Source organism: Diabrotica virgifera, chromosome 5 (assembly GCF_917563875.1).
Source record: "Diabrotica virgifera virgifera chromosome 5, PGI_DIABVI_V3a".
NCBI classification, from domain to species: domain Eukaryota; kingdom Metazoa; phylum Arthropoda; class Insecta; order Coleoptera; family Chrysomelidae; genus Diabrotica; species Diabrotica virgifera.
This window is the reverse complement of record NC_065447.1, coordinates 62,851,794-62,873,575: the sequence shown is the minus strand read 5'-3', so window position 1 is coordinate 62,873,575 and position 21,782 is coordinate 62,851,794. Positions and strand designations below refer to the sequence as shown.

Here is a 21,782-nt window from a genome sequence, read left to right as displayed (position 1 = left end):
TGGGCTCAAATAAGGGTTGGCACACTTTTACCTTAGGATTTTTATTTAAAAAAATTTTTGGGCGCCCTGTATAAATAATTATGTTAATGTTTATAGTTATTACTGAATGTATCGGCGAATCCTTGAAGGGCCCGTAGTCATATAACTCTAAGGGAAAAAAATATTACAGAGAATTGAATATTTTTCAAATGAGCTATCAGGCCCTATTAATAGTTACATGTGACATATCACGAGCTTTTGGATCTTTAGTTTTGAACGGTTTTGAAGTAATTTCCGTTTAAACAATGATGACCGAAAGTTTAGTAAAAATTACTCAAAATTAATGATATATCAATCGACGCAAAGTTACACGAAGAATTCAAATATCGAATCGACTTCCGGTTCTACTTTCGACCACTGTGGGCACTACGTGAGTAAAAACTATGACTTAAGAAGTCCAGTGACTTGTTTAAAACAATCTGGTTTTAAAAAATAATAAGGTAATATTTTTTACATATGTTGTTACTCTGTTCTGTTACTCAGTAGATAATTATCTTTATCTTAGATAATATTTGCTTGAAACTAATCAACAGTTTGAGGCAGAGAACACGGATTACAGATAATCCACAGAACGGATAATTCATGCCCATGCAGAGGCTAACTTCAAACAGGAAACTCATTACCATTATCATTTCTAATTCTAACCTAACAATCGTAGAAAAAAAATAAAAAATCATAATCAAAATCATACAAATACAAATTTACAAATAATATAAACAGAGTACAGAGATAATAGATAATTTTAACGTGCCGAGCGTGTAGTGAACCCAGTTAATCATAATCACAGTGATAAGTAATAAGGTTTTATGGTTAATGTTTGGTAATCGTTTTATTATGATTGGATAGTGAATGTAAATGCTATTCAAACTATTTTTAAACACAATAACGTCAAGACTGAGACCATATTCCAGTATGTCGTCTTTGAAAGAAGCTAAAAGACTAGCAGCATATAAAGCAGTAGATGAACATGTCAAAGATGGTTACATTGTTGGGGTCGGTAGTGGATCCACGGCTGTGTTTGCAGTTGATAGACTTGCAGAACGTTATCACAAAGAAAACATCAAAATAAAATGCGTTCCTACATCTTTTCAATCGAGACAATTGGTACTGCAAAATGAACTTCCCTTAGCAGATTTAGATGTTTGCCCCCAATTGGATGTTTGCATTGATGGGGCTGATGAGGTTGATGCCAACATGGTTTTGATAAAAGGTGGTGGAGGTTGTTTGCTTCAAGAAAAAATTGTGGCCAGTTGCTCAAAAAAACTTGTTGTTATTGCTGATTATACCAAGGATTCTGAGAAGTTGGGACAACAGTACAAAAAAGGTAATGTATTTTTGTTCATTTTGGTGGAAAAACGAGTAATAATCAATTTTATTACATAGGTATTTTCATTTTTTGTATTACATCTTTCTTTATCCTTTAAATGTCACTAACATTAATAGTTTCTATCCTTGTGAGATCGGTAGTCACTGGAGGGACCGCAGACGTTAGGATACAATTAGCGTCTCTTTGCAAAGGCAATCACGTCGACTTTGCTCAGTAACATGACACTTACTCAACATAAACACACCACGCAATACACCAGGCAGGAGCGTATACAGAGGGGGTCAACGGGGCTATGGACCCCCCTATTGTATTTAGTCTATAAGCATTTTTCTATTATTTATTATTTTTTTTTTCTGCCAACTCTTATTTTCAAAAGATCAGTAAGTAAGTCTGGACCCCCCCTATTATGAATTTCTAGATCCGTGCCTGACACCAGGTACCTGATTGGAAAAATCCACTGTACCATCCCAATGACCATTAGTTGTGGATGCATTAAGCTGGAGTGATAAGAGTTTTCTTGTCCTGTATGCCTACATAGTACAGTAGAGCGTCGATTATCCGAACGTCGATCAACTGAACGACTGGTTATCTGAACTCCCGACTTCGGCACCCCGCACTCGAGTACTGAGCAAGCGTTAGTAATTAACGCCTAAAATATCTTCAGTTTTCTTCAATTGTGTATCCAAAAATATGTTGTTGCAAAGACTGCACTTTTTTGTTTAATTGCTATTTGTCATTATCAAGGTATAAACAAATATACAGTTATATAAATATGGTTTTCATTCACTTGTGGATAAATATGTATGACAATCTCAATATAGTTCGATTATCTGAACAAATCGGTTTTCCGAACACCCATGTCCCCCAATTAGTTCGGATAATTGATGCTCTATTGTATACACAAACTAAGGGGGTGTCTTTACAGTTTCAACCCTAAGGGTTAAATCTCTGGCATTGATAATAGTTTTAAAAAATACCCAAGGGTCCAAGGTCACTACCTCTTTTTCTTCTTTAGCTTTTTCCCATTATGGTTTTGTCCTCCACAGCACTCTATTCTCCCAGGCACCTTCTGTGAGGTCTCTATCTCTCATAGCATTTCCTGAATAAATTTTCCATGCCATCCCATAGCAGGTCTTCCTCTCCATCTTCTTTAACACCGGGTCCAGTCAAGTATTATTTTCGGCCACTTGTGCTCTGGCACTCTTTGTATGTGCCTGTACCACTGTAGGGCTCTGTTTTCCAACTTTTTTGTAATTGAACATTCTAGTTCCATTTTGTTCCATATTTCCTTTGTTCTTATTCTATCCCCTCTGGTGAGTTGTAGACATCTTCTCATAAAGTTCAATTCAACTGTTCATATTTTATTTCGTATTATTGTTGTCATTGGCTATAGTTCTGCTCCAAATAGGGCAATATTTAACACTATGCTCTGAAAGATCTTTTTTTCTTTGGTTAGAGTGTCATATCAGTGTTTTAGTGGCCTTGTTTTCCCCTGCTATTTTCATTTCTATATCTTTCATACAATTACCATCTCACCTTATCATTGACCCTAAATACTTAGTCTTACAACTCTTAATAGCCTCTTCTAAACTTATGTTCAAATCTGCAGCCTCGGATCTAGATAAGTATTTGGTCTTACACATATATTTATCTTGAGTCCCCACACTCGTCCTTTATCATATTATATTCCTTTATCATTTATCATATATCCCATGTCTTCTATGTCTTGTGTGACAATGACTTGGTCATCATGAGAAAAGTAGTGAATGTAATATTCTCTTGCACTGGTATTTTGTTCCATATTTTCTATAAAGTGGGACCTCGATTATCTGTCTCTCTATTAACCTTCACCTCTGTTAACCGTCAGGGTCCATACATAAGTTTTATTGACTACATAAGTAAAAATTTAGTCATTAGTTCATTTTGTTTAAGCATTGCGATAAGCCCAACAAAATTCGTTGAAATGTACATGTGCAGTTATGCCATCACCGCATTTTTATGTAAATAATTTTTGTTCTTATTCAGGGCTCTTAGTGCAGTCACTGAAGGTGAAAATTGGTGAGTGGTTAGAGGATATCTCAAGGAACAAAGGTGACATGGTGCCAACTTGCGCTTTTACCCTGGGGGTGGATGCCACCCCTCCTCGGGGGTGAAAATTATTTTATAAAAAATAACCCCACAATTCGATAGAGCGACAAATTATAAGCAAAATTTGTTACATAAAGTTATTAAAATAAATCAAAACTTTTTGAGTTATTAAAGATCAAAAATTTTAATTTTTCGTGAGAAAAATGCATGTTTTTAACCGATTTTTCATAAATAACTCAAAAACTATAAGTTTTTACAAAAAAGTTATTATTGTCAAAATTGAGGCTAACAAAAAATAAAATAAATTCCTTACTAGAAAAACCTTTCAGTATTAACTGAAAGTGAGTTATAGGTAATTGAATGTATATTTCTTTCGTCGAGTACCCAAATTTAAGTATTCAAGCTTAAATACCGGGAAAATGATGCATTTTATAACATAAACTTATTAAACATTTGTCAAAGCTCATTGAAATATCTATCAAATAAGTGCTCGAACAAGTTGATAGCATTAAAGTTTATGCACCAAAAATGTTTTAAAATGTATCTTTTAAAATTTTTTTAAAAAAATGTTACTGTTTTTTTGTAAATAACTCCGTTAAATTTTAAAGTAGCAAGTTCATCTAATAACTGGTTAAAATTTTATTCCAAGAGCTATTAAAAAACGTCAAAATAGTCATTTATACCTCTTACTTTTTTAAAAATAAAAGGTTAAATGACCCCGGTTACATGGTTCTCGCAGCAAAATTAAAATTTTAAACGTTTCTATCTCGGTTATTTTTTACTCTACGAAAATAGTAAAAATGGGTAAAGTATTTGTTACAGAAAAAACTAAAATTTAGTTATTTATCATTTTTTACGTATATTGAGTATTTTTGGAGTTATAATCAAAAGAAAATGAAAAGTACGATAATTCTAAAAATTCTGATTTTTTTAAATTATACCTTTTTTTCAAAAATATGCATTCTAAACCGGTCAAATTTGTTGAAATCATTAACTATGCTAACATAAAGAAATTCTTGTGAGGATTACTACAAATTTTAATTTTTGCGGAAATGATGTATGTTTAGTTTTTAACTTTTTCCTAAAAAAATCGAAAGGGTTCTCTTATTTTCATCATAACTTGCTTAATTTTGATGCTATTAACTTCTACTGAAGCTCATTTGATAGGTATTCCGAAGTACTTTGACAAGTGTTTAACAAGTATATTCTATAAAATGCATCGTTTTCCCGTTATGTAAGCTTGAATACTTAGATCTGAGTACTCGTCGAAAAAATATACATTCAATTACCCATAACTCACTTTAAAATAACATTAGTTTAGTTTTTTAAGTAGGGAGTATATTAAATTTTTTATTATCTTTAGTTTTGGTAATAATAGCTTTTTTACAAAAGCTTATAGTTTTTGAGTAATACGTGAAAAACAGCTTTAAAACATGCATTTTTTTAAGAAAAAATAAAATCTTTGATATTTAATAACTCAAAAAGTATTGACTTATGTCAATAACTTTATATAACAAATTTTGCTTAGAAGTTGCCCCTCTATCGATTTCTGGTATTATTTTTAATAAAAAAATTTCACCCCCGAGAAGGGGTGGCAACCACCCCCAGGCTAAAAGCGCAAGTTAACAGCATGTCACCTTTGTTCCTTGAAGTATCTTCTAACTACTTACCAATTTTCATGAAAATCGATGAAGGTTCAACGAAATCGGAGGTGAAAACCTTCATTGACTCCACTATCTGGATTAGATTTCAATTTAAATAGGTAATGATAAATGATACAGTGCTTTTAGAGTTCTATGCCACGTCACAATAATTATTACAGTCAATATCTGTGTATCACCATAATTCAGTTTGATTCAAATTCGAACATTGATTGTGTCACTTTTGAGATACAAATAAAATTTGAGAGTTATAAGTACTATTAATTTTTTTTTTTAATGTTCTATTAACCGTCTTTTCAATTATCCGTCATACCCTTGGTCCGGTGCCCTGACGGATAATTGAGGTTCCACTGTACCATCTTTTCAAAACCCGATCAATAGATATGTTAAAAAGTATAGGTGGTAGACCACATGTCTGTTTGGGACTTTTTGTAGTGATAAGTCACTACTTAGGTACCTGAATAAATAAAAGCAAAATAAGCTTAACTTTATAACTATGCAAAAATCCTGTATTGCTTTTAAAGGATAGAAAATAACATACTCCAATGATTTATACTTTTTAATTGTTTATTCATTTGCTAGTTATATTTTTTCAGTGACGTAGCTAGCCCCACAGTGGCCCTGTATCAACCCTTTTTTGCATGCCCTTTTCCACGACAGATATGAAATAGTGTTAAAAAAATTTTCAACAAACGAAGCAAAAATGCTTGTATTGAACAAAATATTTATTAAATATAGTTATAAAGTACTTACATAAATATAATTTTTACAAATAAATGCTCCTGCAAGGCAATAATATGAAAAACAATTTAAAACAAACAATTTAAAAAACTTGTGTTTGTCAAACTTATTTGTTAAAGCATCCATAGCTGAAAAAGATTTAAATTTCTCTAGATTTTCCATTTCTATAGACAGCAATGACAAGTCTGATAGTCGTTCCTGACCTCATAGAAGTCCTGAGGTAGTTTTTAATCAATTTTAATTTTGAAAAACTTCTTTCGGCTATGACAGTAGTTACAGGAAGGGTTAAAAAACAGAAAACATTCTGTTATTACCTCCGGAAAACTGGATGCAAGGTTGCCTATCATTAATTAGTCTCTTTTGGTTGATCATATCAGCCTTTGATGGCAATCCATAAATATTATATTATACTAATATGTTGCTTAAGAGTTTTAAAAACAAGTGCTTTTTATAATAAAATCAAACTAAAAATCTATAAATTAAAGGATTAACGCAGAAAACACAAAAAATCGCTGATATAACTTAATTAACCTATGAAGTGCCAATAGTGTCAAAATTTTATGAATATCATTAATGTCAAAATTTCATAACAGTGGAGTAAATTTGCCTGTGGTTGGGCCAATTACAAACAAGCATCACGGCGCGGTAAATTTGAATTACATCTCCTGGTTTAAAAACAGACCATAGTATTATAGTAATAACTAAAACCGGGGACAATAAATTTCTACTTTATCTTGTAATTTGCATCTCATTTTTGGCCTTAACTAACTTTCAAATCTTCAAATGTTGTTTCAAAACAATTACCTAACAAATTTACACTTACAATCAGTGTTTCTCCAAAGGTGCGATATTATATCTTTTACTATTGATTAACCTGATGTGAAATCGATGCCTCACCATACAACAAAAAGTCAATTTCAAGAAGTGTTGCTGGCTAAATGGGCGTAGTTCCCAAAGGCCATAAAAGAAAAAAAAAGCTGATGTGACTAACTAGTTCAGAACTAAACTTATTTGCTATATATTAAACAATTTTCCAGATATATGCTCTTTGAATAGGATTTGATTTTTCCTTCAATAATTTGGAAGTTAGTTACTGGTATTCATATTCCATTAATCCACATCTGAAATTGCTTTATTTCCTCTATAAAAGAATTACAAAAAAATCTAAGAGCCAGGCTGAATCAAATTATGAATTTTAATTGACATTTATTGTCATGTTTTTAGGAAGTCACATATTTTTTAAGTCGAATATTTTGTATCAGCAGTTATATAATAAATATAATATGTGAATTGCTGTCCCAATTTTTATAAATGTTATCACATATGTTTACACATTTGGCTTATTATGATACAACTAAATTTCCAAATTAATATTTTATACCACGTAAAGTAGATAAATTCTGCAATAAACCGATTAAGAATATGTGATTATAATATGAATATGTAATTAATAAATTTATAAATTGTAAAAATTGTTCATTGAAGTAAACTGTGAGAAAGAACACAGGACACAGCTTATGGAAATTTTAATGTCACCCAAATACAATAAAATTTACATGAAGAGAATTGTCTCGAAATTACTCATTTCATATTATTGCTATAACTCAGTGATTAATAATGGCATAGATTGTAATTGAAGTTTATGAAAATCCCATTTTTAAGTCCATAAAACTGTCTTATTCATAAATACTATTAGTCTAAAAAATATTATGGCTATTGAAAACATCTTAACCCAGCATTTATTATCTTTAACAGGGGTCATCAATTAGCGGACCACAGTCCGCATCCGGACCGTGGGCTAGTTTTGTCCGGACCTCCATTAAATTCAGAATATAATGTTTGGCAATTTTGGAAATGTTTGGCCATGAAATTGTGTACTACATTTCGCTCAACTTATGTGTGCGAAGCTGCTTTATCAAGAATGAACTTTATTAAAAATCGGTACCTATAGATCTCAGCTAACATAAGATATGAATATCTCAACTTCCTAATGAGAATCAGTTGCACTAAACTCACTTCAAATTTCAGACAGGTTATACAAATAAAAAAAATTTCATTTTTCTCACTGTTAATTTAATTTTGTAAAGAGTTTTTTTTTAACGAAAACAATTTTTTTAAACAAATTTAAAATTACCTTTTTGGCCCGAAAAATATATTCTTAGGTTTCTTGGGTAATTCTTAACAAAAAATGTCTCTTGATATATTTCTGAAAAGTTAAAAGCTTTCGAGTTAAAAGCGATTTAAAATCTGAAAAATGCGAAAATATGCATTTTATGCTTGAAAACTTATATATTTATGTATTTAAACTTCTGTATGCTTCAAAACTTATATAATTATTAGTTTCCAGGTGGCCAAGTACTTGAATTGATGTTTATACATTTAATTTCAAGATTTCAACGAGTAATCTGGGCTGATTTCAATATAGACCGTTGTTTTTTAATTGTTAATTATACGCCTCCACCCGACTTCTAAATCACAGCGCGTCGCACTTTAAGGTGCGTCTTTGTCGCACTTATACATATCATACGTATACGTACTTATGCAAAAAATTCCCAACAAATACTTGACATTTATTAAAACCTTATAATTTATTATTGCCATAGTTTTTTTTTAATAATTTATTTATTTATTTATTCAATTAATTATTGCCAATGTGATATTTAGGGACCGTTCAAGTATTACGTAACGCAGGTTGGGGGGGGGGTCAAAAATCTTCAAAAATTGCGTTACGCAATAGTTAAACTCCCATAATAAGAGGGCGTTAGGTGGGAGGGGGGGTTAAAAATCTTCAAAAATCGTGTTACGTAATTCTTGAACGCTCCCTTGAATGCTTCAATCATATAGTGCGATACGCACCATAAGTATATTGCAACGCGCCGGGGCGACTTAAGGGTCGAAAGGACGCACTTAATTAACAATTAAAAACAATTGTTATTATTAAAACAAGCCCGGATTACTAGTCAAAATATTGAAATTTAATGTTTAAACTTCAATTTAGGCACAACCGCAAAAATAATAATTTAAGTGTTCAAGCTTCAAAAATGTTTATTTTCGCATTTTTCAAATTTTAAATCGCTTAAAACTCGAAATCTATCAAGTTTTGAGAAAATGACAGAAGATTTGTGTTGTTTAACACGTTGAAGGACAGTGCGTCAAATGTATAAACAAGTGTTGTGACACTTTATGTATTTTGCAAAGTAGAATAGGGAAAAATGCAACATCTATAGACGTTGTGTCACATTGCATCTATGGAAATTAGACGTCTATAGACGTTCTGTCCGTCAACGTGTTAAGATGACCCCAAAATGCTAAAAACATATTTTCGAGGGAAAAATGTGATGTTTTGAACTTCTTAAAAAAAATTGGTAAACAATTTCTGCCCAAAAATTTCGCCCGGAACCCTTCTGATTCGTTTATAGGGGATATTTTTTAACAAGAATCCGCCCAGGAACCGAATCAGAGAACAACCAGACACAGGTAGTATTCTGAAGCTATTTACTTGTGGCATTTTAACAATCAACTATTTTTAATGGGAAACAAGCCACAATTTTACCAAAAATGATTTTATTAACGTTTCGAATCCCAAATCGGGTTTCGTTGTATTAAAACGTTAAACACCGCAATGTATATAATGTTACGGCTCTCTGGGCCGACTTAGCCGTGGTCCATACAGTATAGCAGTCACTGCGGAGCAAGTGTGATTCGCGCGGCCCTGTAAGTAAAATAAGCGTGAATGGTATATGATTCGCGCGGCGTTCAACGTGTTAAATCCGGACCGCAGAAATGTCATAGGTTTTCGAAACGGACCCACGGGAAACTAATTGGTGACCCCTGATCTATAAGATAAGAGACCTTATCTTATAGATCTTATACACACCCATTTAATTTTAGATTTATTTATATCAATGTACACCGTTATAATCAAAATTCGGTGTTGGCGCAATGATATGAAATGATTGTAATTTCAAGACGAATCTATTCATGTAAATTTTATTGTATTTGAGTGACATTACATTTTCCATAAGATGTGTGTGGTGACCTTTCTAGGCAAAAGTTGCAAAAAAATAATTCTGATTATTAAAGAATTTGGTGATTTGGTGTAAGTACATCAAACACATGTGAGCCAATAATAACTGGTCTATTCTGTTTACTTTTTAAAAAAATTATTATGTAATTTGTAACAAAAAAAAGGAAGAGAGGAGTGTCAATCATTGGAATATGCATTACCATCACCATTAGATCAATAACTGTTATCTACTGTTTTTATTGGGAATAAATCACAGTTTTAATTAAAAATAAGTTATGTTTGAAGTTTGGATTTGCACCTCAGAAATCGTTCCTATTTCAGTGTTTTCAGTAACTTATTTGTAACCAATTTACATGTAAACTTGTATACCTAGTAGATAATATAAAAAGACACAAAAAAAGTTCCAGAACCGACTTAATTTCATCAAGATGTACCATAGATAAATTCCCTTTCATTCACAGACACTTCTAGACTAGCGAAAGGTTTTCAGTTGGTACTTATATAGGTACTCTCCATCTTAGTAGGTATATGTCTCAGTACAAGAATGGCATGGCACACAGAATAAAATCTATATGCAAGATATCACACTATCTTAATCTTCCAAAGTGTTTTTAGTCCACTGTGATGGAATAATACCATATACTTAGGTATAATTTTTAGTAGAAGAAAAAGTGGAGAGATAAAACAACACAAATGTCAATAACATGTACAAACAAGTTTTCCAGGGTTTTACTGTTTAAACTTTATTATTATAAATAAAAAAATAGTCAGTCCCCAAGTTTTTTTTTTCGTTCAGAGGTAACCTAAACTCCTCTGACGATCCCTTAATACGGGTGAAACTGGCGTAAGGGCGTTTATGGTCCTCTCTAAACGAATTGAAATGAAAATGTCTCTCATTTTCGTCTTACAGTGAATTCTTTTATTATTATAATTTTTTGCTTTAATAATTTAGCTTTATAAATATTAGTAGGATCTCTATAGTTAACCATGCATTGTCTAAAGTCAGCTTCATTTTAACCAAGACTCCCGAAATTTTAATGCTGATTTAGTATTGAGGCGAATTTTCTTTTTCAGTGGAATATTTTCATCATCTGGTGGTTCACTCATATTTTGATAAATTAAACAGTATATTAAAATCACAATAAAAATGCATTAGAAACAAACAAACCCAGACACGTTGAATGTTACAAGGAGCACTCCAAAATCATGATTTACAATGTATATATGTTACAGTTCAAGTTGATTATCCAGTTGGAGTTGACTTTTACTAGTTCGAGTCAACTCTAACGGCTGGTTTCAGTAAAAGTTGATTATAAATATAAAATGAAGATTTATATTCAACATTTACTAGTAAAAGTTGATTCTGATTCACACAAACAGCCGATTCTAGAAATTAAATGTTACTGAATATGTCCAAATTAGTCTAGGCTGTATCGTCGCCTCCGTTAGGTAAATTATTCCCTCGATTATTCCAGTTCGATTTTTTTGCACAAACTTACTCAAAAAGAGGTCCTTATAACAGGATCCACAGGGTGTCAGATGGTACTGTGGTCGAAAACTTGTTTAAACAATTTTTTAAAACAAACTCACAAAAAAAATTCATTTACGACAACTTTCTTTACATCATTTGGGTCATTCGGAGCAAAAGAGGTCTTTTGTGATTTTTCTGTAAAATTTATTGTTCTCGAGTTATACGCGATTTAAAATTTGCAAAATACAAAAATGACCATTTTCAAGGCTTAATAACTCAGTTAAAAATTATTATTATGAAAGTCCGAAAGTCACCAAATAAAATTTTAACGACTCCCCTACAAGATACTGAAGAAATTTTTGTTATTATTTTATTACTAAGCGGTTACATATTTTTAATTATTAACAATGAGCGGTAGGAGCGTATTGACGCAGCTATAAACGTGAGTGCGAGTGAGATGCATCATTGCACCATTTTGACATTTAAAAATTCATACTTCTGTCAAACCACAAAAGTGTTAAAACTTTTTTTGGAATTTATTGCTCACATGTCATTACCATGACAAGGCGAAAGTTCTTCTTCTTGTGGTGCTTTCTCCTTTAGTGGAGGTTAGCGACTACACTGGCAAATCTGTCTCTGTCCAATGCGGCTCTAAACAAAGATGTTGAATCAAGGCCGGTCCAGTCTCTGATATTTCTAGAAATCTGGCGCCTACCGGGACCCCGTTTTCCTTCAATCGTACCCTGGATGATCAGTTGCGTGAGGCGGTACTTTTCGTTTCTCATTATGTGTCCCAGGTAGCTAACTTTTCTGACTAATGATTTTTAGCAGTTCCCTATCTGTACCTATTCTCCTCAGAACATATTCGTTGGTGGTGTGGGTTGTCCAAGGTATTTTCAAGTCTTTTCTATAAAGCCAGAGTTCAGAGGCGTCCAACTTGTTCATCAGTGTTGTGTTGTGTCCAGGCCTCCGTTCCATACAAAAGTATTGACCACACATAGCAATGTAGAAAACGACATCTAAGGCTGATATTAATGCTACTGTTACAAAATAAGCTTTTCATTTTGATAAACCCCTGTCGGGCTTCCTCTATTCTCGCTCTTGACTTCTTGTTTATACTGAAGTTGATTGTTGAACCAGCAACCAAGATATTTGTACTGGCGTACGTATTCAAGCTGTTGGTGTTTCACATATTTATTGGAAGAGGTAAATTTTTGTTCCTTAATATTCTTATAACTTTGGTTTTCGCAGTATTGATCTTCATCCCCATTTTTTCACAACTCTCAGTAACCCTATCCAACAGTATCTGTAGACTATGGTCCGAATCAGTCATTAATACTGTGTCATCTGCATAGCGGATATTATTTACTGTCTGACCGTTTATCCTGATTCTTTCTGAAGGGTGCGATAAAGAGTTCGCAAATGTTACCTCAGAGTAGACGTTAAAAGTACGGGTGATAGCACACAACCCTGTCTAACACCTCGTTGTATTTCAATTGGTCTTGACGTATTACCATTGGTCTTTATGATTGCTGTCTGATTCCAATAAATAGCCTCTATAATTTTAGAATCTCTTTTGTCGACTCCGATGTCGTTCAATCTGTCTATCAAGGTCTTGTGCTTCACCCTATCGAACGCTTTCTTAAAATCTATGAAACAGATAAAAAGGTCTGCTTGCTGATCTTTGTATCTTTGTGCCAGAGTTTGAAGACAGAATATTGCTTCTCGTGTCCCCATAGCTTTCCTGAAGCCAAATTGTTCTTGACCGGTGACCTCATCACATTTTTTATAATATATTCTGTTCTGTATGATACTCAAGAAAAGCTTCAGAATGTTATTTAATATACATACTTATAAGGCGGAAGTCCTGGCATAATTTGGCGTTCTTCTTTTTAGGCAGTGGTATGAAGACTGATCCAAGCCATATTTTAGGGATATTCCCTGTATTGTAAAGATTATTAAATAGTCCAAGAAGAAGGTCTAAGTTTTCCTCGTTGATTAACTTCAATAGCTCAGCTGGTATTTCATCTTTTCCTACAGATTTGTTGTTTTTTAGTTGACGTAGAGCATATTCCAGTTCGGACTTCAGTATTGGAAGACCTTCGTCGTTTTCGGTATTTAATGTAGGAGGTTCTCTGATGTCATAGAAGAGTTCCTTTATATAGTCTTCCCACATGTTTATTTGTTCTTCAGGGCTTGAAATCAGTTTGCCTTCTACGTTGATTAGATTATTTGGTCCTTGTGAGTATGTCGTGCCTGTGAATTCCTTGAGTTTCTTATACAAGGTTTGTTCCAACTCGATACAAAACCGCTCTTAAACGGTTACGAGTATGCGCAGTAACTAAAAATGTGTTACTGCGCATAATTATTCGTTATTGCGCATGTGCGTAACGATTCCAGAACGGTTTTGTATTGAGTTGGAACAAACCTTATGATGGTAGTCATCATGTTTTTATATAAGTTTTCGATTTCTTCACATTGTTCTGTCATCCATTTTTGTTTTGCAATTTTTACATTTTCTTCTTTCATCCATTAAATCCAATATTTCCTCTGTCATCCATCTTTGCTTCCGTGGTCGCTGTTTTGTGAGAATTTCAGTTGCCGTTGCAAGGGCGTGTCTGATTTCCTCCCGAAGGCGAAAGTTAAGGATGTTCAATTTTATGAAAGTGTGCTAAAAACAGTGCGAAAAAGTAAAACCCATTTAAAATACATTGTTACTTCAGACACACTTTAAACTCTTCATGTACTGCTATCTATATTTACAATTTTCACACAATAAAACCTTTACAATTTTACATAATATGAGATAGTGTAGATAAAAATTATTTTTGTGAATTTGGTTAACAAAAATTGGTTAAACAATTTTTCGACCGCGGTACCGCGTGATACCCTGTGTATTTGTTATAAGGATTGTTATACGGATGTATTTCTTTGAGTAAGTTTGTGCAAAAAGTCGAATCAGAATAATTTACCTAACGGGGGCGACGTTACAGACTATACTAATAAGTAGTTGAAACGGTCAAAACAAAGAAACGCACACTCATCAAAAATGCACTTGAGATTCTCGTATAATCAACATTTACTGAATTGGTCCAGGAAGAGTCAACTCCCAACTAGTAAAAGTTGATTTAAATTTTTAAAATCAACTTTTACTGCTCGTTTCAGTTGGAGTTGACTCCAACTAGTTAGAGTCAACTCTAACTGAGAATCAACTTGAACTGTAACATATACATTGTCTGTCCCAAATCATGATTTCTTCTTCTTCTCGTTGTCCTTATGCCCTATAAGAGCGTCGGACTTTGGTATCACCTGTCCATCTTTTACCCATTTCTTCCACGCCTACCGGTCTCCTGCCATTTCCTTCATCTGTTGCAGTGTTTTCTCTCTCTCTCTCTCTCTCTCTCTGGCCCGATTTCCTCGATTTGTTCCATCCACCCCTTTCTAGGTCTGCCCCTTCTTCTTTTTCCCTGTCTTTTGGCATCTGTCGCCTTCTTTACTAGTCTGTTCTCGTTCATCCTAGTTATATGTCCAAACCAACTCAGTTTTCTTTAAATTTTTTTCTCTGTTGGTTCCTGACTTAGCACGTTTCTGATATGTTTTCGTTCCTTTCCCTGTTCATCTTCGTCTTTACAGCTATGTTTCTCAGCTGCTTCATTTCAGCTGCATTTATGGCACTTTTATGTCTTTTATTTGTGACCCATGTCTCGCTTGCATATAGAAGAGTTGGTGCTGTGATTGTATTATATTCACGTATTTTTGTTTCCTGGCTGATTTCACTTTTTCCCAGTATCGTATTATTAATCGCATAATATATTTTCGTACCTTTCTTTGTCCTATTTGCAATTTCTAGGTCTAGCTTTCCGTCATTGGATATTATCGTGCCCAGGTACTCGTAGGCTGTCAACCTCTCCAATTCTTGTCCTTTACAGAACACTGAGTTTCGCCTCCAATCTCCTGCTCCTGCTGACCTATTTTCATCGTCTTGCATTTGCTGGCGTTTATTTCTAATTTCATTTTCTCTATTTCCTCAGCTACACCAAATCATAATTTAAAAAGTTTATACATTGTAAAACATGATTCAGGAGTGCTCCTCGTAATATTCAATTTGTCTTGGTTTATTTATTTCTAGTGCATCTTTATTGTGACTTTAGTATAGATTTTCTATCAACTATAATTTTATTCTTCTTCTTCTTCAGGTGCCATCTCCGCTACGGAGGTTGGCAATCATCATAGCTATTTTAATTTTTGAGGCAGTAGCTCTAAATAGTTGTTTTGAGCTGCATCCAAACCATTCTCTGAGGTTCTTCAGCCACGAAATTCGTCTTCTGCCGATGCTTCTTCTGCCATCTATCTTTCCCTGCATTATGAGTCGCAGGATGCCATACTTCTCGCCCCGCATCACATGTCCGAGATACTGTAGTTTTCTTTCTTTAATTGTAAGTTCAACTTCCTTCTCTTTACCTATTCTTCTCAGTACTTCATTGTTCGTAACTCTATCTACCCAGGAAACCCTCATAATTCTTCTATAGGTCCACATTTCAAAGGCGTTAAGTCGTCTCATTGTCTCTACATTTAACGTCCATGATTCCAGTCCATAGTATAGTACACTATATACGTAACATTTTGTTAGGCGTACTTTAAGAGCTAATGTTAAATCTTTGCTACATAGGACCTTTTTCATTTTCATAAAATTAGAACGTGCTTTCTCGATTCTGACTTTGATTTCTGCAGAGTAGTCATTATTTTCAGTTATAAGTGTTCCTAGGTAAGTGTACTTTTTTACTCTTTCGATCTGCTGGCCCTCTACTATCAAGATTTCGTTAGTATTATGGTTGTTTTTACTAATTTTCATAAACTTCGTCTTTTTGATATTGAGAGAGAGTCCGTACTCCCTACTACACCTTACTATTTTACTCATGAGTATTTGCAGGTCTTGTAAACTATCGGCTATTATTACTGTATCATCTGCATATCTGATGTTATTAACTAAGACTCCATTTACTCTTATGCCGACTGTTTCATTTTCCAGAGTTTCTCGCATTACCTCTTCAGAATAGGCGTTAAATAATAGAGGTGATAGTATGCAGCCTTGCCTGACTCCTCTCTTTATTTCCATTTCTTCAGATGTTTCTTTTTCTATTCTTACTATTGCTCGCTGATTGTAATAGAGATGTGTTATTAATCTTAAATCTCTTTCATCTAGGTTTTTAGTTTTTAGAATTTCCATGAGTCGGTCATGTTTTACTTTATCAAAGGCTTTATTGTAGTCTATAAAACAGACGTAAAGAGAACGGTTAACATCCAAACATCTCTGTGTCCGCACGTTGAAGGAGAATAATGCCTCTCTGGTGCCCATACCATTGCGGAAGCCATATTGAGTGTCGCTAATATCCAGCTCCAGTTTAGAGTGTATTCTGGCGTGGATAATTTTCAGCAGAATTTTCAAGGTATGTGACATTAAGCTTATGGTTCGGTAGTCACTGCATTCCTTGGCATTCACTTTTTTTGGCAAACACACAAATGCTGATGTCAACATTTCTCTAGGGATGATTCCCGCAGTATAGATAGCGTTGAACAGTTATACTATTATGTCCAAGTTTTTCTCGTTGACCAACTTTATCAGCTCGCTAGGTAATTCATCTGGATTTTCTACTCTGGAAATCGTTATCAAAAGTAAATTAAGAGAAATTTGTTGAAAAATTGTGTATAACTGTCAACGAATATTGAGGTTTGAATGTACTTTGCCTATGATGGTTGTAGGTAATAGCCAACTCTGGCCGGAAAGATATAATAATGGATGTTTTTTATGATCTGTGATACATCAAGTTCTGATTATTCTGTGTATTTGTGTAATAATTCTGTGTTGAGATTTGGGTATTGTGTGTTGCATATGTGTAGGTAGTGTATGATAGAGATAAATGTGCTTCACATTTTCCTATCCTCCAATTGTTATGTTTTTGTTATTCACTTCTTCTTTAAGTTTTGGCAACCTAAGCCTGCTGCATTCTACTGATTGGATTTGCTACACCTTTTTCTTCATTAAATAAGACAAGAGCTGCTTCTTGGATTTTTCTCTTTTTCATGTCTGTTTCCCTCATGATTGTATCTTTCCAGTGTGGTCTGTGTTCATTGTCACAGGCATTTTTGCATATCTGTGATTTGTCAAAATCCCTGTTTTTGATGTACCTATGTTTCATGTTCGTTAATGCTGACTCTTACTGGTCTTGCAGTTTCTCCACGTAAAAATTGTTGCATTCACAGGGTATTTTATAGATGCAGTTCTTTGACCTCTCCTGTGTGTCGTTCGGTTTGGTTTTTGGGCAGGATAGATGTGAGTGTGTTGGTTGTTTTAAATCTTGTTGTTGTTCTGAAGCTATTTCCTTGTGGCATTTTTGTAATAACTATTTTAAATGAGAAATAAGCCACACTTTTACTAAAAAATGATTTTATTAACGTTCCGACGTCCAAATCGGGTGTCGTTGTCAAAATACAAAATATTAATAAATTAAACAAAAATGTTGTTGCTTAGAAAAAAGTCTTCTAATAATTTATTTAATCTGACTCATTTATATCGGCAATTCAGACATATATTATACATTAAAGTGGAAGACTTTAAAATTATATTGACAATATTTATGAGTTGCGTTCCTGGGACGACTTTACTGAAAGATAGTTTATTCGATTACATGAAATCAACCCCAACTCAAGAATATCCGTCACGAAAAAATCATAGCATGTGATCTGTCTTTAAAAAGACCACCGCATGCAACAGTGACAGTAAAATTCTCGTGTTTGAGATTCCATAGTAAAGCACGAGGGAAAACCACAATAATTTTTTTAGTAAAATTGTGGCTTATTTCCCATTTAAAATAGTTATTAAATCTTGTTATTTCCTATGCTTTTTAATTTTTCTCATAAGCCCTTTACATATGGTCTTGTTGTCAACTTTGAGTCGCTTTTTTGGGTGTAGCTGGATTGCTTCAAGCAATTTGCTTGTGTTGTTTTGTTGTTTTCTTGCTTCTATCTTGTGGAATGCCTAGTTTATAAATGACAATGGGTAGCCATTTTTTATTAAAGCCTTTTTTAGCAGGTTTTTTTCTTCTTGAAATGCCTTTTCATTGGAAAAAGTATTTTGGGCTCTTTCATGATTCCTTTTTTGATATTTACATTGTGATTTGAGTGAATTTGAAGTAAAGTAAAAACGTAATTGTATATAAATAAAAAAAATTATTATATGTTGTGTAATACTGTTGTGGTTCTTGTGTTGGCAAAAACCATATCTTGGTTGATATAAATATAAAAATTTATTTATACAGTGAAACTTGGATAATTCGAATCTCAGGGGACCGTTAAAAAAATTCGAATTATCCAAAAATTCGAATTAAAAAATAAATCTACAAAAACAACGATTACCTACAAAAACACCTGCAAATGATAAATATCAGTAACTGATCAGCAAAAAAAACATTAGTTGATCATTTTTATCGCTTGGAAATGTTTTTGTTCCTATTCTTGCCCGAGTTTTGTCAACCTAAAAAAATGGGCGAACAAAATTCGGCCAAAAATACCAATTAAAACATTTGCAAGCTATAAAAAAGACCGACTGTATTTTTTTCCAAAGAGATCCGAAATTTTTAGCTGCGTTTTAGAATTTAGTTTCTCAGTAATGACAAAAGATTCTAAGATATTCAGAAAAGATAGTAGAAAAGTTCGAATTATCCAAAATATAATTCGAATTATTCGGGACTTTTTACCATTACTTATATAGGAAATGCTAGGGACCAGTATAAAAATTCGAATTAAAGAAGATTTCGAATTATGGAAGTTCGAATTAAACAGGTTCCACTGTACTAACAAATTACCTTTAACCTAAAACCGTGTTGCAGAACACGGACACATGTAACAAATAATGCCAAAACGCCTTAAAAAAAAATACGCATATATAGTCGGTTCGCTAAACACAACTGGCTAGTGATTTTAGTCAGTAATTTTTTTGTTTTTGGCTAATTTTGCCAAAATTTGCAAAATTACTAACTACAATATGTATTTAGTAATTATTAACTAATTATTTTTTTGCCAATTTTACCAAATTGGTACAATTACTTACTAAAATTACTAGCCAGTTGTGTCTGAGTTTAACGAACCGACTATAACAAAGAAATGGTACTGACTTCCACTGCCTAAAAAAAATATTGAACATTTATCAGTGGTCCATTTTTTACGCTATCAGAATTAAACATTGATTCACATAATATTAGAGGTCAGATGTAGTGTGTGTTGCTTGCTACAGCCATCTACTTTTAAACTGCATTCGTTACTTTTATAATTTTATAATTTGTGATGCGTCATGAGTCATGAGCAAGAATAAAATCAGTAGTAGTTGATTCTCGCACATATAGTGTCAAATAACCCATGTATCAAATGATGCTTTTCATGGCAGTCAACAAATTAACAGAATCTTATATCATCATAATGTGGCATATGTTAACATAATAGTTTATTTAATAATAAATACTTTTGTAGGTATACCGATTGAAGTATCTCCCATGGCGTATGTTCCAATCAGAAGTAAAATAGAAAAAGCTTTTGGTGGTACCGCCCAACTCAGAGAAGCTGTTATGAAAGCAGGACCTGTAGTGACTGATAATGGCAATTTCATTCTAGACTGGAAAGATTTCAACCAGGATTATGACTGGAGTAGTATAAATTCCGAGCTTCTACAGATTCCTGGTGTTGTAGAAACTGGCCTTTTTGTTGATATGGCAGTGATGGCATACTTTGGAATGCAAGATGGATCTGTAAAAGTAAAACATAGCCCAAGAAAAGCTGCTAATGGCACTAATGGCTTTAAGTTATAAGATTTTGTCTATATTGAGAGGTTAAGAATGGTAGTTTTAAGGGAATTAGTTGAATTCTTTCAACATTTAGATAAGTTTCAGTAAATTAAGAACAAACAAACCATTGAGAGGTTAAGAATGGTAGTTTTAAGGGAAGTAGTTGAATTCTTTCAACATTTAGTTAAGTTTCAGTAAATTAAGAACAAACAAACTATATTGTTTTTTTTTTATTAAATAAATAGATATACTCATCTAGTAAGCGATGTATTATTTATTGTCTTCTCATTGATAGAGTTTTCACTATATAGGTCGTAATTTCATAATTAGACATTACCCATTAAAAAACACTTTTTAAAGTGTATTGCGATCTGAGATGTGGAAAGGGAAAGGGATACATGTCATCATCATCATTATTTGGCTCTACAACTATATGTGAGTCTTGGCCGCGTTTACTATTTCCCTCCATTGTTGTCGGTCCTGAGCAGCTATTTCCCATTGCTGTACTCCCATTTTGCGTAGATCGCTGGCTACTGCGTCCTTCCATCTCTTTCTTGGGCGACCAACTGACCTTTTTCCATCGGGCCTTTCCCAGAATGTGGCGTTTAGAAGTCTTTCGTCACTTGATCTTAGTACGTGATCCGCCCATCGTATTCTGTTTGATTTAATGTAGCGTACTATGTTTTCATCTCGGTATATTGTCTGAAGTTCATCATTGTGTCTTCTTCTCCATTCTCCTGTTGTCTCTTCTCTGCAAGGCCCATAGATAGTCCGCAGTATCTTTCTTTCAAGTACCAGTAATGTTGTTGTTTCCCGCTGATTCAGAGTCCATGTTTCGCTTCCATACGTTATTGTGGGACGAATTATTGTCTTATATACTCTTATTTTTGCTGGTCTTGAGAGTATTTTTGATTTAAGTAGGGTCCTTAATGAGTAATATGCCCTGTTTCCTGCAATAATCCTGGCTGCCACGTCCTTTTCATAGTTATTTTCAGATGTTATGATCGCTCCCAGGTACTTAAATTCTTTGACGACTTCAAAATTGTATTCATTAATTGTTACGTTTTGTCTAACCCTTGGTCTTGGGTTCTTCGTAACCACCATGTACTTGGTCTTGTCCTCGTTGACCTTAAGACCAACTTCCTTGGCTCCGTTCTCGAATAGGGTGAAAACTTCTTTTGCATCTCTGGTGGATTGTGCAATTGTGTCCACGTCATCCGCAAAGGCTAATAGTATTTTTGATCCTTGGGCGGCAAATCCGTTTGTCAGTTGTGGCTGAGCTTTCCTTACTGCATGTTCCAGTGCGAAGTTAAACAGCAGGGGGGCGAGAGGATCTCCTTGTCTAAGTCCGGTGTCAATGAGAAATTCCTCCGACGTGGTGCTGCCAATTCTGATTCGTGCGGAAGCGTTCTCCGTGCTCACCTTTGCTAATCGTACCAGTTTTCCAGGTACTCCCATTTCTACCATAGTCTCCCACAATGCTTCTCTGCTAACAGAATCGTAAGCTTGTTTGAAGTCCACGAAGATTTGGTGTACATCGCGGTTGAATTCCCAGTTTTTTTCCAACACCTGGCGTAGGACGAAGATCTGGTCT

At 33.8% G+C, this 21,782-nt stretch overlaps 1 protein-coding gene across 1 annotated transcript; it reads left to right on the top strand.

The window, feature by feature from the left end:
- The first annotated feature begins 654 nt into the window (after positions 1–654).
- Positions 655–20,450, top strand: LOC126884190 (ribose-5-phosphate isomerase). Its single transcript, XM_050650053.1, has 2 exons — positions 655–1,363; positions 19,878–20,450. Exons 1-2 carry the CDS (start codon positions 895–897, stop codon positions 20,210–20,212), a joined length of 804 nt encoding a protein of 267 aa, XP_050506010.1. The 5' UTR covers positions 655–894; the 3' UTR covers positions 20,213–20,450.
- The last annotated feature ends 1,332 nt before the right edge of the window (positions 20,451–21,782 follow it).

Bases quoted from the DNA above. Each gene is read 5' to 3' on its own strand.
- LOC126884190 (XM_050650053.1), top strand. From the start codon at position 895: ATGCTATTCAAACTATTTTTAAACACAATAACGTCAAGACTGAGACCA. The intron at 1,364-19,877 runs GTAATGTATTTT...ATACTTTTGTAG, and splicing joins GGGACAACAGTACAAAAAAG to GTATACCGATTGAAGTATCT.